General features: G+C 42.1%; 2 protein-coding genes across 2 annotated transcripts in view; both read left to right on the plus strand.

Annotated features, from left to right (window-relative positions):
• The first annotated feature begins 5611 nt into the window (after positions 1-5611).
• slc10a3 (solute carrier family 10 member 3) lies at positions 5612-8022 on the plus strand. The gene has a single exon (XM_072385356.1). It carries the CDS (start codon positions 6065-6067, stop codon positions 7475-7477), a length of 1413 nt encoding a protein of 470 aa, XP_072241457.1. The 5' UTR covers positions 5612-6064; the 3' UTR covers positions 7478-8022.
• Positions 8023-16225: 8203 nt separating this feature from the next.
• The window catches only part of LOC140306770 (Fanconi anemia group A protein), a 53079-nt gene continuing 51597 nt past the window's right edge, over positions 16226-17707 (plus strand). The window contains exons 1-2 of the mRNA XM_072385362.1: positions 16226-16491; positions 17147-17259. Of these exons, the coding sequence (XP_072241463.1) occupies positions 16431-16491; positions 17147-17259 (174 nt within the window). The 5' untranslated portion in view covers positions 16226-16430. The remainder of the gene's footprint in view (positions 16492-17146; positions 17260-17707) is intronic.

The following is a 17707-nucleotide window of genomic DNA, read 5'->3' on the forward strand; positions in this document are numbered from 1 at the left end:
CCAGCCTGATGTTAAGGGTTCAGAGATGTTTGCTGTGTGAGAAAAGAAGGAATCAAACTCTTATAAAATACCAGCATATTAAAAACCTGCTGCATATAATTAGGCTTTTCCTTGCAGTGCTTGTTATTTTCCATCTGCACAACATGCACTGGAGTTAATCTTTGCTGTAAGACCTGAAAGGTTCGGTCCTCTCTCTTCTTAGTGTTCCCCAGATGTTAGTCACAGTTACTTTGGCTGAAACAGAAATTAGGTCAATCTGAGGAGCTCCAATCTCCACGCAGCAGTCCTAAACCCGGCTGTTTACTGCTGTCAGGAGGGTAACTGTTGCGTAATTTCAGTGCGGAGTCATCATGGCTGCTGATGATCTCATCTGCAACACAAGGCAGATCATAACATCTGGTTCATGAATATTCAAACCGTGCTGATAGAAGCGGATCAAACTGCGCTAAATATTCCTGTAATTCCTCGTGAAAGAGGAAAGAAGAGCTGCCGTTCTGCCCTCCTCTTCCTTCCTATTCTGCGCGCTCTGCCGCGTCCTGTTTGTGAAATAAGTCATGAGGTGAATTATCATACCACGGGTAAATAATAAGAGCAGGAAGTGTGCGTGCCTGGCGGCCCCGCAACAAATAGGCTGTCGCTCCACGAAATGTCAGCGAGGAGGCCGGAGCGCGCGCAGCCAGCAGGTTGTCTTGGCGCGCGCTGAGTGTTTCCACCGAGGACTCCCCCGCCTTTTCTTTTTCTGGAAGCTTTGACTTAGCCGTGCTGACAGAAGGAGGACACACAACTCATGGAAACACAATAGATGACGAACAAGCCGCCCCAGAAGTGCTTTTTTACCACAGCGAGCCACATAATCCTGCTGTGACCTCGCTCACCCACCGAAGCTGCGCGTTATGAAATAAAAATGGCTTTTAAATAAGAGAGCGACTCCCAACGGGAGCGGGTTACTATAAAAAGGCCTGCTGACAGGACGGAGTTTCCCTTCGGTGTCAGGTTTCCTGTTTGTGTACAACAGGAAGCCGTTGATGGAGCCTGTTTAATGGATCCGTGTCTCTCCAGGGACTAAAGGTCAGGGACAGAAACTGGGAGTGACACAAGGTCCAGGATTACAACACTCTGTTGAGAGAACTGAACAAAACGTATTGATCACTCCTGTCTGAGAGTTTTTAATCACTCTTTTCCTCATCAAACACATCTAACAGAACACTGTAAACTCTGTAAAACGGGGGATTATGCAGCAGCCGGCCTCAGATCCATGGACCACACCGGCCCACTCAAGCCAAGCCGGAGCCACACATGCAAAAACACTGCATGTTTCTTTAATTTAGCCTTAAACACTGCATGTTTCTTTCATTTAACCTTAAACACTGCATGTTTCTTTCATTCATCTTTATTAAAGCCAGTCCTTGTTCTTCACTATTTTCAAAGGTTTTGTTTTGTTTGTAAGCCACTTAACATGAATAATTCACAGGTTAAAAAGACTCAACTCAAGGGATGAGCCGGTGTTGGTTCAGCTTGTTTTCTGGATCTCTTTTTGGTTGTTTTATGTCTGGTTTTCATCATATCTGTATAGTCGAGTCTCCTTTAGGCTCCTTTTGGCTCCTTTTTGGTGATTTTGTGTCTGGTTTTCATCATATCTGTATAGTCGAGTCTCCTTTTGGCTCCTTTTTGGTGATTTTGGCTCCTTTTTGGTGATTTTGTGTCTGGTTTTCATCATATCTGTATAGTCGAGTCTCCTTTTGGCTCCTTTTGGCTCCTTTTTGGTGATTTTGTGTCTGGTTTTCATCATATCTGTATAGTCGAGTCTCCTTTTGGCTCCTTTTGGCTCCTTTTTGGTGATTTTGTGTCAGGTTTTCATCATATCTGTATAGTCGAGTCTCCTTTTGGCTCCTTTTGGCTCCTTTTTGGTGATTTTGTGTCTGGTTTTCATCATATCTGTATAGTCGAGTCTCCTTTTGGCTCCTTTTGGCTCCTTTTTGGTTGTTTTGTGTCAGGTTTTCATCATATCTGTATAGTCGAGTCTCCTTTTGGCTCCTTTTGGCTCCTTTTTGGTGATTTTGTGTCTGGTTTTCATCATATCTGTATAGTCGAGTCTCCTTTTGGCTCCTTTTTGGTGATTTTTTTCCCTCCTTCTTGTCATTTTGTATTGTTCATGTTTATGATGGCACCTCTGGGTTTTTTTATATCACATCTCTTCCTTTTTCTTGTCTTTGTGATGAACCTTTAACAAGAATCACTTCAGGTTTAAAATCCATACATGAATAAAATAGATTTAGGTCAAATAGGTCAGAATACTTCCAGTGGGATTCTGGGATTTATGATAGCCTGATGGTTAAGCCCCATGAGAGAAACTCCAACCCAAGGATCTTATTTGCATGTTGTTCTTCTTTCTCCTCCAAAAATGCATAAACTAGTTATTTTTAATATGTTATATAATTGTAGTGGATTCATTGAACCTGAAAGACCTTTATTATCCTCCCAGTTTCTGCTGCATTATTGTGTTTTCAGATTCTTTTAATGCTCCTTTGCGAATGAAATGCATGCCCTCCTGTGTTTATGTGTCATGGGTAATCCCTGTCTGCCCCCCAAGTGGATAGAATCACGGTGTTCCCTGCGCCATGTGACCGCCCCTGCTCATGTCTGACGGGGGAGAGCTGACGCTATGGGCCGCTCCGATTGGATCAATGAGAAGCTGCGTCAGGTTTGCCATGGTTACGCACGGAGAAGCAGGAAGTGCTGGGATTATTCCTTAGAAATAAGGGCCAACTGAATGATATAATCTGTTAATACTTCCAGAGTATAATCACTGACTTTGCACAAAATCTAAAGCTCTAAACAGCTCAGGGAAAACCATACAAACAAAATGCTAAATTGGATTTATTCTTACTCATTTGAACTGGTCGCTTGACATTTTTGGGGCTTTTGATAGTTTCTCTTGTAACTTTCTCTTAAAAGTAAGAGAAAAATGTAGCGGCGAGGAAAATTATTAGAACAAATGATTGAAAAAAGAATCAGATAATCAACAAATTATCACATATTCAAGTAAAATATGTAACCATATTTATTTTTAATTAATCTTCATTTTAAAGGATATCTTGAAACAACAAAGAAGGTTTTTTAAATAAGGAAGTAGTTCTCACATTAAGTCTGGTGATGTATTATATAGCATAAAACAGTCAGATAATTTAGCTAAACTCAGTATTTTACTTTAATTAAAGAAGTATTTTCAATGCTGCACTTTGAGTTGTTGGATGTATGGTGTGGTTTTAATTATTTTACATAGACATTAGATCTAGAATTACCTCATTTCAGCTGCATTTGGTCATTTAAATGACTATAAATGCATTAGATGCCTTTATCAATAAGGGTTTGGCTCTAGTTTTTAGCATTAGCATTAGCATTAGTTGGTGTTTCTCTGTATTTTTCTAACATTAGTTGGTGTTTCTCTGTATTTTTCTAACATTAGTTGGTGTTTCTCTGTATTTTTTTAACATTAGTTGGTGTTTCTCTGTATTTTTCTAACATTAGTTGGTGTTTCTCTGTATTTTTCTAACATTAGTTGGTGATTCTCTGTATTTTTCTAACATTAGTTGGTGTTTCTCTGTATTTTTCTAACATTAGTTGGTGTTTCTCTGTATTTTTCTAACATCAGTTGGTGTTTCTCTGTATTTTTCTGACATTAGTTGGTGTTTCTCTGTATTTTTTTAACATTAGTTGGTCTTTCTCTGCCTTTTTCTAACATTAGTTGGTGTTTCTCTGTATTTTTCTAACCTCAGTTGGTGTTTATCTGTATTTTTCTAACCTCAGTTGGTGTTTATCTGTATTTTTCTAACATTAGTTGGTGTTTCTCTGTATTTTTCTAACCTCAGTTGGTGTTTATCTGTATTTTTCTAACCTCAGTTGGTGTTTATCTGTATTTTTCTAACATTAGTTGGTGTTTATCTGTATTTTTCTAACATTAGTTGGTGTTTCTCTGTATTTTTCTAACCTCAGTTGGTGTTTCTCTGTATTTTTCTAACATCAGTTGGTGTTTCTCCGTATTTTTCCAACATTAGTTGGTGTTTCTCTGTATTTTTCTAACATTAGTTGGTGTTTCTCTGTATTTTTCTAACATTAGTTGGTGTTTCTCTGTATTTTTCTAACATTAGTTGGTGTTTCTCCGTATTTTTCTAACATTAGTTGGTGTTTCTCTGTATTTTTCTAACATTAGTTGGTCTTTCTCTGCCTTTTTCTAACATTAGTTGGTGTTTCTCTGTATTTTTCTAACCTCAGTTGGTGTTTATCTGTATTTTTCTAACCTCAGTTGGTGTTTATCTGTATTTTTCTAACATTAGTTGGTGTTTCTCTGTATTTTTCTAACCTCAGTTGGTGTTTATCTGTATTTTTCTAACCTCAGTTGGTGTTTATCTGTATTTTTCTAACATTAGTTGGTGTTTATCTGTATTTTTCTAACATTAGTTGGTGTTTCTCTGTATTTTTCTAACCTCAGTTGGTGTTTCTCTGTATTTTTCTAACATCAGTTGGTGTTTCTCCGTATTTTTCCAACATTAGTTGGTGTTTCTCTGTATTTTTCTAACATTAGTTGGTGTTTCTCTGTATTTTTCTAACATTAGTTGGTGTTTCTCCGTATTTTTCTAACATTAGTTGGTGTTTCTCTGTATTTTTCTAACATTAGTTGGTGTTTCTCTGTATTTTTCTAACATTAGTTGGTGTTTCTCTGTATTTTTCTAACATTAGTTGGTGATTCTCTGTATTTTTCTAACATTAGTTGGTGTTTCTCCGTATTTTTTTAACATTAGTTGGTGATTCTCCGTATTTTTCTAACATCAGTTGGTGTTTCTCCGTATTTTTCCAACATTAGTTGGTGTTTCTCTGTATTTTTTTAATATCAGTTGGTGTTTCTCTGTATTTTTCTAACATTAGTTGGTGTTTCTCTGTATTTTCCTAACATTAGTTGGTGTTTCTCTGTATTTTTCTAACATTAGTTGGTGTTTCTCTGTATTTTTCTAACATTAGTTGGTGTTTCTCTGTATTTTTCTAACATTAGTTGGTGTTTCTCTGTATTTTTCTAACATTAGTTGGTGATTCTCTGTATTTTTCTAACATTAGTTGGTGTTTCTCTGTATTTTTCTAACATTAGTTGGTGTTTCTCTGTATTTTTCTAACATTAGTTGGTGTTTCTCTGTATTTTTCTAACATTAGTTGGTGTTTCTCTGTATTTTTCTAACATTAGTTGGTGTTTCTCTGTATTTTTCTAACATCAGTTGGTGTTTCTCTGTATTTTTCTAACATTAGTTGGTGTTTCTCTGTATTTTTCTAACATTAGTTGGTGTTTCTCTGTATTTTTCTAACATCAGTTGGTGTTTCTCTGTATTTTTCTAACATTAGTTGGTGTTTCTCTGTATTTTTCTAACATCAGTTGGTGTTTCTCTGTATTTTTCTAACATTAGTTGGTGTTTCTCTGTATTTTTCTAACATCAGTTGGTGTTTCTCTGTATTTTTCTAACATCAGTTGGTGTTTCTCTGTATTTTTCTAACATCAGTTGGTGTTTCTCTGTATTTTTCTAACATTAGTTGGTGTTTCTCTGTATTTTCTAACCTCAGAGGGCTTTTATTTTGGTACTTCCTGAGCAGAAAATTGGCTTTAACTTAATCCAGCTTCACCGCAACGTCTCCGAGAAGCAAATAAACGACAGGAACTACGATGCTCCCAGTTTTCTTCAACCTGAGGCACAAAAACAACGACGGACGAGGCGAGGCGTTGCTTTATCGTGACAAACATCTGAGCTCCGAGTAGCCGGCGGGGAGCTTCACCGGGGCTGTGGAGCTGGGCTCCGACACCACAGGGCGGGGTGATGTTTAGGTTCCGGTATAAAGGCACCAAGAAAATGGGAACCAGACTAGACGAGGAGCCGGCTGGCGACGCTGAGGTTGTATCCCGGGGACTAGAATGAGAAGCTCGGCGGCTCGGTGTAGCAGGGCGGCGGTGTAACCGTCCGGGGAGGCCGCCGGCGGGGGAGAAGCGCGTCTCTGCGGCATCCCTCCGCCCCCGTCACTCTCCACAATGAGGACGCTATTTACCTGCTGTTGGCTTTTCCTTATCTCCGTTGGAGCGGACCGGGCGTGGACCGCCGGGAACCTGACCGTGGACAGCAGCACCAAGACCAACCTGACGGCCGACAGCAGCAGGTTCATCAGAATCGGGGACGGATCGTCGCAGGAATTCGAGTTTCCTGAAAACACCAACGGTGTCATTGTGATCTCCAGCCGGTACCGGAGCTCCTTGGCCAGCAGGAAGGGCCGGCAGAGCTGGAAGCAGACGGTGAAGGTCTGCTCCCTGGACCCGGAGGTCCTCTCCATTCTTAACGTGACGGACGGCGGCCACGCAGGTCCAGCCAGGAGCTACATTATCAGCATCCGGTCCGGGTTCCCCGGCAGGGCTCAGCTGCAGATCCAGCTGCTGGACCTGGACCAGGACTCTGTGCCGGTTCTGATCGAGGAGAGGACGGATTACTCCATCAGGGTGGCGCCCGGAGACGATGACCCGGCCACCCGGCTCATCCAGTCCGGGGGTCTGTCTCACTTCTCTGAGAACCCGGTTCTGTTCGCGCTGCTTCCCCTCATCTTCGTCAACAAGTGTGCCTTCGGGTGCAAGGTGGAGGTGGAGGTTCTGCGGGGGCTGCTGCGGAGCCCGGTGCCGCTGCTGCTGGGGGTGCTGGGCCAGTTCCTGGTGATGCCGCTCTACGCCTACTGCGCGTCCTGGCTGGCCTCGCTGCCCACGGCGCTCTCTCTGGGTCTGGTGATCACCTGCTCGGCCCCGGGCGGCGGCGGCGGCTACCTGTACAGCCTGCTGCTGGGGGGGGACGTCACGCTGGCCATCTCCATGACGCTGGTGTCCACCGTGGTGGCCACCGCCGCCATGCCTCTGTCCTCGGCCCTGTACGGCCAGCTGCTCGGCGTGCACGCCGCCCTGCACGTGCCGTTCGTGAAGATCCTGGGCACCCTGCTGTTCATCGCCATCCCCATCTCTCTGGGCATGCTGATCAAGCTGCGCCTGCCCGCGCTCACGCGCGTGCTGCTGGTGCTCATTCGGCCCTTCAGCCTCGTGCTGATGATCGGCGGGATCTTCATGGCCTACCAGATGGGCGCCTCCATCCTGGCCAACGTCAAGCCCCAGATTGTGGCGGTTGGGGTGACGGTGCCTTTGCTGGGCCTGGTGGTCGGCGCCGTCCTGGCGAGGCTGGCGGGGCTGGCGCCGCCGCAGCGGAAGACGGTCAGCATCGAGGTGGGCGTCCAGAACAGCCTGCTGGCCCTGGCTGTCATGCAGCTGTCCTTCCGCCGCGTGGAGGCGGACTTTGCGTCCCAGGCGCCGTTCATCGTGGCGCTCAGCAGCACCTCGGAGATGCTGCTCATAGTTCTGGGACACTTTGTGCGGCGCAGGTTCTGCGGCTCCGCCGTCCTCAGGAGTGACGCCTGATTGTTTTCTTCTGAACTCTGGAGAAGTTGGACCCTTGGATACCTGAGATCTGGGCTTCAAGAAAGTCTCCTGTCCACAGATCGCTGTTGTACACAGGACACAGAATGGACGTTTTGTGGTTCTTTTGTTGTCGTTTTTGGTATTTTTTGATGAAAACCAAAGGCCTTTTACCCCACTGAGACCTTTTTGTGTTGGTTTTACACTCCGTACTTTTTCAGATCAGATTCTACTGTGAGGTACTTCATGTAAATACTCCTAAAAAGAGAAAATCCTATGACAGAAGAGATATTTTTCTACCAGATTACTTTTGTAATCAGAGCTCAAAGACTGATTTGTACCATGTTTACAAAAGGTCCACGTGTCTTAGCCGAAGGGGGATTTAGTTTAAAGTGGAAAACATTTGGGAATGGAAACAGAAAAAGGTTGAAATGAGGATTCTGGAGGTTTCTGCCACTGATTGTGTGTCCTGGATCTTTGAATCCGTGTACTTGAATATTTGAAAAGGAAAAATGATGAAAAAGTCAATAAAAATCTTTGTCATAGCAGCTTTGGGTTGTTGTGTGTTTGCTGTGAAACGAGTTGGACGGGAAGTTGCCGCTCACGCGCCAACGGGCCGCGTTTATCGGAGCTGAGTTTCAGTTTTACACAGAAACGGAAGCGAGTTTCATTTCTGGCACATATTTGTTCTGGTAAACAGCCTCAGAGGGCGTCAAAGCCGGCTGTTTCACTCCTTTAATCGGTCACATTTTAACCAAAAAGCCGTTTATATTCAGCATGTAGAAACGTGCACACGCCCCAAAACTTACAGGAAGCTTAAGTCAAGTTAATGTTAATTAAACTGTTTTAATGAAACCTGAGCTTCCCCTTTCAGGACCTATGATAGATTATCATTACATATATTTGCTCTTCCTCTTTGAACAAGTTAATTTAACCAGATAAGGCTCCAGTTGCTGCTCTTTCTGCATCTGAATGATTTCAGCTTCAGCCTCAGGCTAAAAACCCACATCAAGCGTTTTCTAAGAAACTATTTAAAGTAAACTTTGTGTTTCTGCAGGTTTATGAGAATAAAAACCCAAATGTGGGCCAGAGGTAGGAACCTGAAGGCGAATGGAACCAGCCAATCATAAGCAGCGTGACGCTGAGGTGAAATAAGGCAGATACTGGATCAACAAGCAAGTTTAGACATGAGTTTGTTCAGCATTTAGAAACCAAAGGTCTCCTCCTTATCAGCTCGCTGTTGCCTAAGAACACAGTCGAGCTGAAAGCCGTAAAAAGCTGTTTAAAGCAGGTTCAGGGTCCACAACAACAGCAGAAAGCCTTCCTCTGCTGCAGCGGGCGAACGAAAGCAGGTATTTTTATGTGAGTTTCCTGTTGAGGCGTGCAGAGCAGCAGACTCTCACTGGCTTTCATTAGCAGCGGTTTTTAGGTTGGTTTTATGTTGGAAAACACGGCTTCAGAGCTGCTGTTGGGCTCAAAATGCAGCTGAGAATCCTCCAGGCCTCAGGGAAACATCCTCATAATGCAGCTGAGAATCCTCCAGGCCTCAGGGAAACATCCTCATAATGCAGCTGAGAATCCTCCAGGCCTCAGGGAAACATCCTCATAATGCAGCTGAGAATCCTCCAGGCCTCAGGGAAACATCCTGAAAATGCAGCTGAGAATCCTCCAGGCCTCAGGGAAACATCCTCATAATGCAGCTGAGAATCCTCCAGGCCTCAGGGAAACGTCCTCATAATGCAGCTGAGAATCCTCCAGGCCTCAGGGAAACATCCTCATAATGCAGCTGAGAATCCTCCAGGCCTCACAGAAACATCCTCATAATGCAGCTGAGAATCCTCCAGGCCTCAGGGAAACATCCTCATAATGCAGCTGAGAATCCTCCAGGCCTCAGGGAAACATCCTCATAATGCAGCTGAGAATCCTCCAGGCCTCAGGGAAACGTCCTCATAATGCAGCTGAGAATCCTCCAGGCCTCACGGAAACATCCTCATAATGCAGCTGAGAATCCTCCAGGCCTCAGGGAAACATCCTCATAATGCAGCTGAGAATCCTCCAGGCCTCAGGGAAACATCCTCATAATGCAGCTGAGAATCCTCCAGGCCTCACAGAAACATCCTCATAATGCAGCTGAGAATCCTCATAATGCAGCTGAGAATCCTCCAGGCCTCAGGGAAACGTCCTCATAATGCAGCTGAGAATCCTCCAGGCCTCAGGGAAACATCCTCATAATGCAGCTGAGAATCCTCCAGGCCTCAGGGAAACGTCCTCATAATGCAGCTGAGAATCCTCCAGGCCTCATGGAAACATCCTCATAATGCAGCTGAGAATCCTCCAGGCCTCAGGGAAACATCCTCATAATGCAGCTGAGAATCCTCATAATGCAGCTGAGAATCCTCCAGGCCTCAGGGAAACGTCCTCATAATGCAGCTGAGAATCCTCCAGGCCTCAGGGAAACATCCTCATAATGCAGCTGAGAATCCTCCAGGCCTCAGGGAAACATCCTCATAATGCAGCTGAGAATCCTCCAGGCCTCAGGGAAACGTCCTCATAATGCAGCTGAGAATCCTCCAGGCCTCATGGAAACATCCTCATAATGCAGCTGAGAATCCTCCAGGCCTCACAGAAACGTCCTCATAATGCAGCTGAGAATCCTCCAGGCCTCATGGAAACATCCTCATAATGCAGCTGAGAATCCTGCAGGCCTCAGGGAAACATCCTCATAATGCAGCTGAGAATCCTCCAGGCCTCAGGGAAACATCCTCATAATGCAGCTGAGAATCCTCCAGGCCTCAGGGAAACATCCTCATAATGCAGCTGAGAATCCTCCAGGCCTCACAGAAACATCCTCATAATGCAGCTGAGAATCCTCCAGGCCTCACAGAAACGTCCTCATAATGCAGCTGAGAATCCTCCAGGCCTCAGGGAAACATCCTCATAATGCAGCTGAGAATCCTCCAGGCCTCACAGAAACGTCCTCATAATGCAGCTGAGAATCCTCCAGGCCTCATGGAAACATCCTCATAATGCAGCTGAGAATCCTCCAGGCCTCAGGGAAACATCCTCAAAATGCAGCTGAGAATCCTCCAGGCCTCAGGGAAACATTCTCATAATGCAGCTGAGAATCCTCCAGGCCTCAGGGAAACATCCTCATAATGCAGCTGAGAATCCTCCAGGCCTCACAGAAACGTCCTCATAATGCAGCTGAGAATCCTCCAGGCCTCAGGGAAACATCCTCATAATGCAGCTGAGAATCCTCCAGGCCTCAGGGAAACGTCCTCATAATGCAGCTGAGAATCCTCCAGGCCTCAGGGAAACATCCTCATAATGCAGCTGAGAATCCTCCAGGCCTCAGGGAAACATCCTCATAATGCAGCTGAGAATCCTCCAGGCCTCACAGAAACGTCCTCATAATGCAGCTGAGAATCCTCCAGGCCTCAGGGAAACGTTCTCATAATGCAGCTGAGAATCCTCCAGGCCTCAGGGAAACATTCTCATAATGCAGCTGAGAATCCTCCAGGCCTCAGGGAAACATCCTCATAATGCAGCTGAGAATCCTCCAGGCCTCAGGGAAACATCCTGATAATGCAGCTGAGAATCCTCCAGGCCTCAGGGAAACGTCCTGAAGTGGCAGCAGAAGGGGAAGTCCAGCCCAGGCTGTGAAAAGGAGATAAACCCCAAATCTCCTGAGTCATGACCGCTTTGTTCTTCCTCTTAGATTACAAGATTAAGACTGCATTTGATCATTGGAGGCATGTTTGTGACCTACATGCAGAAACTGTGACTATGAGCAGCACAGCATTCAGTCAGGAAGCATAAAGACATTATTTATGCATGTATTTAACAGATCATAGTTCATCTTTACAGAAAGAAGGCTTTCAGTTCAAGATAAAACCAGCTTCTGTCTTTTTAATGTAGTTTAGTAAAAAGTAAAGTTTATCTCCTCTTTATGGTCAGAAGTATAAATTACTGTAACATTTCAGGTCAAATATCTCATGATTAACCGAGGAAATGTAGTTATTCGTTCAGGCTCCACCACATGACTTTATGAGCTAAAAGACTAAATATATCATTAAAGAGAAGAAAAACGTAGGAAAGGAACATTAATGTAGACAGAGACATGGATAGAGAAGACAAATAAAACTGAGGGGATAAATTAGACTGAATAAAGTGCAGGAATAACCCAGGAGAGGAACCTGAAAACAAGATTTCATGTTGCAGAAACACAGCTGCAAGATAAATTCATCAAATTAAATCAAATTAAACGGGGAAAAAAAAGGAAAAAGAGAAATACTCTGAAATCCTAACCTGTTCCCCTGGTTTTGTAAACTGTGCTCACTGTATTTTGTGTTCTGGGATTAATCCGGAGCCCAAATTCCTGAGCCATAAAGACAAAGAGCAGCACCGAGGGCCCGGTTTATAACTGCTGTAAACAGAAATCTGCTTTTCTTCCACAGATGGCTCTGAACACACAGGCTGCTGCAACTCTTGGTTTAATTAACTGGATTTTTTATCCTTTTCTAATTCATCAGTTTATAAAGGATAAAATGAGTGATTCCCACTGTTTTTCCCTTGTTTTCAGCTCTGTTCAGATCTGCTGAAGTAAAGAACTGTTGAGCTGAAGTCTGAAGGTTACAAACGGTGTTTATGACGGGTTTAGATTGTGCAGATTAAGCACAGATTAGGTTCAGGTAAATTAAAGGTGGTTTTAGGTTCTGTTAGAATGAGACGAGGCTCATATTTATGTAAAATCCGGAGCTTTTTGGGTTTCGGGGTTAGTCAGTGGCAAATTAATTTAAGTCATTGTGACGTCCTCTGAAGTAATAGGTCAACAATCTGTGTGTGTGCACGTGTGTGTGCACGTGTGTGTGCACGTGTGTGTGCACGTGTGTGTGCCCTCAGGTGTGTGTCGCATCCACAGAGCTGACAGGTGATGATGCTGCTGCTGCATTAGCCCCCTACAGCACTCCGGTTAATATTCTGACCGGCACAATAGGAGGAGAGGCTCCTTAAAAATTCATGAGGACACATTGCATTAAGTTTTCATGAGTTTTATGCGGCTCCCGCCGGACGGCTTTCCTGCTGCCTGTTCTGCTGAAATAACGCCGGGAAGTCCAGGAATCATGTGGGGGGGGGCTGCACTGATGGAGCCTGAACAGCTGGGTGTTCAGAGGGATCCAGAGATGGGTTTAACTTCACAAGCCAGATGAAATCAAGTGTTTTTCAAGCTACTCATGAACAAAAATAGCATTCTGTGAGATATGTTTATGTTTTCTCACACTTCTTTGGCTGTTCGGCATGTGTTCTGGATGCTGCCCCATACTGTTGTATGTGGGGCAGGTATATATGTATGTATATATATATAAATATATATGTATATGTATGTCTGTTCTGGACAGACTCTCAACATTTACAGTGGGAACCAAAAATAAACTGATCTGTTTCATGAAAAAGTGGAAGTTTACCTCTGGGTCACACCTCCTCACATGCTGTGTGTCGTGGAAATTAAAGCAGAAAAGAGGAATAAAGAGGAATAAAGCGGAATAAAGAGGAATAAAGAGGAATAAAGAGGAATAAAGCGGAATAAAGAGGAATAAAGCAGAATAAAGAGGGATAAAGAGGAATAAAGAGGAATAAAGAGGAATAAAGCAGAATAAAGAGGAATAAAGCAGAATAAAGAGGAATAAAGAGGAATAAAGCAGAATAAAGAGGAATAAAGAGGGATAAAGAGGAATAAAAAGCCATCCTGTTGTCTTTCTGCGCAGTTATTCAGGACAGACCTTATAAGGGAACGTCTCTTGGAGGCCTGACAAAGAGCAAAAGGCCATAAGTTTTATGCTGTCCTGAGACATAACTGTGGTTTCAGTCTGCAGCGAAGCCAGCTGGAGCTGCAGCTCATGAAGAAGTGGCTCTCAGAGGAGCTCATGGGAGGAGGAACACTCAAAAAACAAATGGATGATGAATAAACACAGGAGAACATGCAGCCTGAGAGGAAACTGTTGCCCCGGGGGGGGGGAGTGTTGCTAAAGAACGAGTTGCTGGTCTACGCCCAGATTATTGGGAAATATCTGTTTATAAACTCAATAACTCATCTGCTTCATTTTGGCTTCACTTACTTTCTAACTGCCTTCTGTTTTAAATTAATTACGCCTTTTTACAGTTTGGTAATTTCTTTCTTGAGCAAATATATTGCTGGGAAAAGATTTTTGGACAGACAAATAAATCTTCCAGAGTTCTCAAACCAGAGTTTTCCCTTCATGGCATAAACAGAGATGAACTGAAGAGGTTAAAATAAAACCAGGCTCTAAAAAATCACACATCCCTTTAAAAACATTTACAACTGCCCCAATAAGTCAGCATTTAGATGGAATTTACAAAGTAAAATGTAATTTATTTATACAGCCCTTTAAAACAATCCATTTCGGTACCAAAGTGCTTTATAGAAGATAATAAATAAAGAAAAGAATAAGTAAAAAACAATAAAATAACAGTAAACGCAACAAAATACAGCAAAATTGAATAAGATAATATGAAAGTGTCACCAAATTGTAACTAATAGCTCAAATAATTGCAACTTTGTGGCCTTATAATAAAATAATTCTAATAAAATAATAATGATACTAATAATAATAATAATAAAGAAACAAAATGCTCCAGATAAAAATATTACAAAATCAACTAAGATAAATTAATTATTCTTTCATTTAATTAATAAAAACAGGAAAACAGCTGTAAGAATATATATTTTCCCAATAAACTGATAAAAACAATAAATCAATAAGAAATAAAAAGCCAAGTAAAATGAATTTGATAAAAGTAAGTTTTAGGAAGAGATTTCAGGTAAAACTTCTGTAATTTAACCACAGACCAGAGCAGTTTATCAGTAATCTGCCGGAGGATCTCAGGTTTAACTGCAGACTTCTACAGGCAGGTCTGGTGAATAAGTTGAGCCACGAAGAGCCTTAAAAGTCAAAAGTTAGAGCTTAAGAATCCATTCTGAAGCAGGTTGTTGGTTCTTGTTAAAAGTCTGAAGCTGAAGAGTGTAAATGAATAAAATTTGTTGGCTTTTTTACACTCATCTTATAGGAGAACTTCTATGTTTGTTGTAATCTAACTTTGACTTTGGAAACTCTTTTTTGGTCTCTTTGTGAATCCAGGAGTTAGAATGAGTTCCATTTATGTGTTTATTTTAGCGTTGGATTTCCCTGTTTTCTGTATTCCAGTCAACCTGGTTTTCATTTCAGAATCATTCTTCCTTCTCGACATTTTTTACTTTGCTCAGTTCCCCCCCTTCATGTTCTGTTTGAATCCGGGTTCTGCGTCCGACTGCCACACCTGTGTTTGTTAGTCACTATTCTCCTCAGCACAGGTTTCCTTTGTGGTCAGCTACATTCTCATCATTGTTTCTCACCTTGATTTGTTCCCTGACTCTGTTTCTCTGACTTTTTCCTTTTAAATCACTATGAGTTTCAGTTTTAGACATCCTTCCCAGCCGTGCTCCTGGTTTCCTGTTTTGATTGTTTTTTACCACAATATGCATTTGTCCTCCATCTGACTGCATTATGCACTACAGTGAGCCTGCATTTGGCCCCCCATTGTACACCAACACACCAACATGGCATTCAGTTAATTATGTGTGGGGCAAGATTATTCTAGAAATGCAGAAAGCCTGTTTTGGACAACTCTGTTGCTTTGTGTCTAATCCTGTAAGCAGATATTGCAACAGAGGGGAAAATAATCCCACCCACAAGTCAATAACTGTCTCACTACTTAAAGATTAATAAGAAATGACACAACCAGTGAGCACATTTACTTTTTTTACACCATGAACTCATTCACTCTGGGGAATACATAAGATAATGAATCACAGGCATGAGCGCTGCAAGACAAAGTGGGAAATGGTGCAGAGCTATGACAAAACAGGGCGTTGGAAACTGATGCTCATGTTCTCACACCCTTTGTCAGGAATTAGGCTACACAACAAAAGTTCAGGTTTGGTCCTATTTAAATTGTCCCTGAATGTAATGCAGTCCCACAAGTTAATTTTAACTACCTGAGCCATGTAGGCGTAACTTTTTGGGTCACTACAGTTTGGAAAATGAACAAACAAAGAGATTAGTTTATCGATTAAGTTTTAAATTCTGGGAAAATTACAAGATATATCAGAGGAGATATTCACATTTGCTCCACTGGGGAAGGTCAAATAATTAGAGGGTCTGCGGTAGTCTTATTATTGTTGTTAAATCCTTTACTTCAGAGTGCTTTACAAACTACTGAGGAAGGCAAATTGGACACTGAAACACACAAAAATACCAAAAATGTGACGAATTTAAAGAATAAAAGAAATTACAGATCATGTAAAAGCCATTTTAAAAGGAAAAGGTGTAACATGTCATGATTTCTAATAATATGTTCAATGATACAACAAGTGAATATGGTAAATACAGTTAAATCACACTGATGAGAAGTGAGTCAAAAAGATTAAATTATTATTGATATAAAAAAGAGTTTAACAATCATGAAATTACACTATGAAGTTACGTGAATAAAAGTATACATTGGACACCACAATAAAATCCTAAACCAGTCAAGAAATTAAAGTAAACCAAACAAAGAAAGATTATTAGATATTAGATTATTAGATTAGATACATTATCAGTTAAACGTAAAGACAGCATTAATGATAAACGTTAAAACTCCGGGATAGTTTCTGTTTGTCCCGCAGGAGGATGCTCTGTCCTGATTGGCTGCAGTACGGACCAATGAGAAAGAAAAGCGCGAGAAGGAAACATGGCGGACAGGATTAACCAAAACATTGCTGCTGCCGCGTGAACACGCTGAGCAGACGCTGACAGAAGTGATTTAGCATAGTTTAGTGTTTTAAACATCTCTAATGTGTTCATTTAAAGAGTCTGCTTCCTCTCGAGACGTTTGATTAGTGATCCTCCAAAGAAAAATGTCTTTGAGTGCGTCGTATGAGTCGGTATCTCATAAAAGGACTCTGTCGAGCCTCCTCGGTGAGTTAATGGACAGTTTAACTGAGAATAAAACACTGGCTTGAATGAAAACATGCACTGAAAATCTAACATAACCAACGAGCATTTTACTCTTCGGTGTCATTCCGTTTCTACGCGTGTTGTGTGAGTAAATCTGCAGTTTGTAACGTTACTTCTGATGTAAACACATGTGGCAGAACAGCGCTTTATCCTTTTCAGATCATAATTACATGGCTGTCCAACAGAGAATCTGCAAATGGTAAATCTAAATGAACGCAGGGTTTGTTGTCTGAGGTCTTCCCACAGAAAAGTGGGGAAAAAGTGACTTTTTGCATAACTTCATAGTGAAAATGACTTTATCCATATATATATATATATATATATATATATATATATATATATAGCAGGAATGACAAAAACCGTGTGGCAGGTAAGATGATCAAATCATCTTCTTTTCCTTTCTGGCCCTCTGAGGTTACCATCCTCCCTGCATGCATCCCAGACTCACCTACATGGTCAACATGCAGTTTTCGAGCCGAAGCTCCTGCTTTAGGCCCTGATAATGTTTCCAAAGTGACTCACTTTAGTACAAAGTATATAATTCCTGCACTGTTTGTCAAACTGTTATTCAGTTCGGAGACATAGCTTCGTATCTTTGTCTTTTGTTTGGTCTCAGCTGGTCGTGTGATAAAGAGGCCAAAGCAGGAAGATGGTCAGCAGCTGCAGGAAGCAGCGATCCAGCTGATGGAGCAGAACCAGAACCTCTGCAGCCTCATCAGGGAAATGGGGGTAAGTGAGGTGGAAGGAGTACTTTTTGTAGGTTAAGCTGGACTGAGCGAGGTGTTAAACAACAAAAATATCAGGAATATCAGGAATATGAGACTCTATTTAGACTCCAAACAAGTTTTCCACTCGAGGAACATTTAAATTTTAATAAAACTGGTGTCAGAGTTTGAATTAGAGGTGATGCTTTTATGCTTTTATCTCTTTAGATTACTGTAGCACTCACTCATCTTAATGAAAAAAGCAGCAAGGCTCCTCACTTGAACCAACAGAAGAGCAAACTTGCCTCCAGTTCTATCATCCCAGCACTCGCTGTTATTGAATAAGATTCAGGGAATTGTTCCTTTTAATTAGTTTCACCTCAACTATAAAATCTTCTCTTGTTTTGATTCCTTTAAATATCATTTTAATTTATTGGGATAAGCTTTTAGTCTTTATCTCACGTTTTATTGTG

This window comes from Leuresthes tenuis, unplaced genomic scaffold (genome assembly GCF_036924035.1).
Source record: "Leuresthes tenuis unplaced genomic scaffold, fLeuTen1.0.hap1 SCAF_5, whole genome shotgun sequence".
Lineage (NCBI taxonomy): Eukaryota > Metazoa > Chordata > Actinopteri > Atheriniformes > Atherinopsidae > Leuresthes > Leuresthes tenuis.

Bases quoted from the DNA above. Each gene is read 5' to 3' on its own strand.
- slc10a3 (XM_072385356.1), top strand. From the start codon at position 6,065: ATGAGGACGCTATTTACCTGCTGTTGGCTTTTCCTTATCTCCGTTGGA.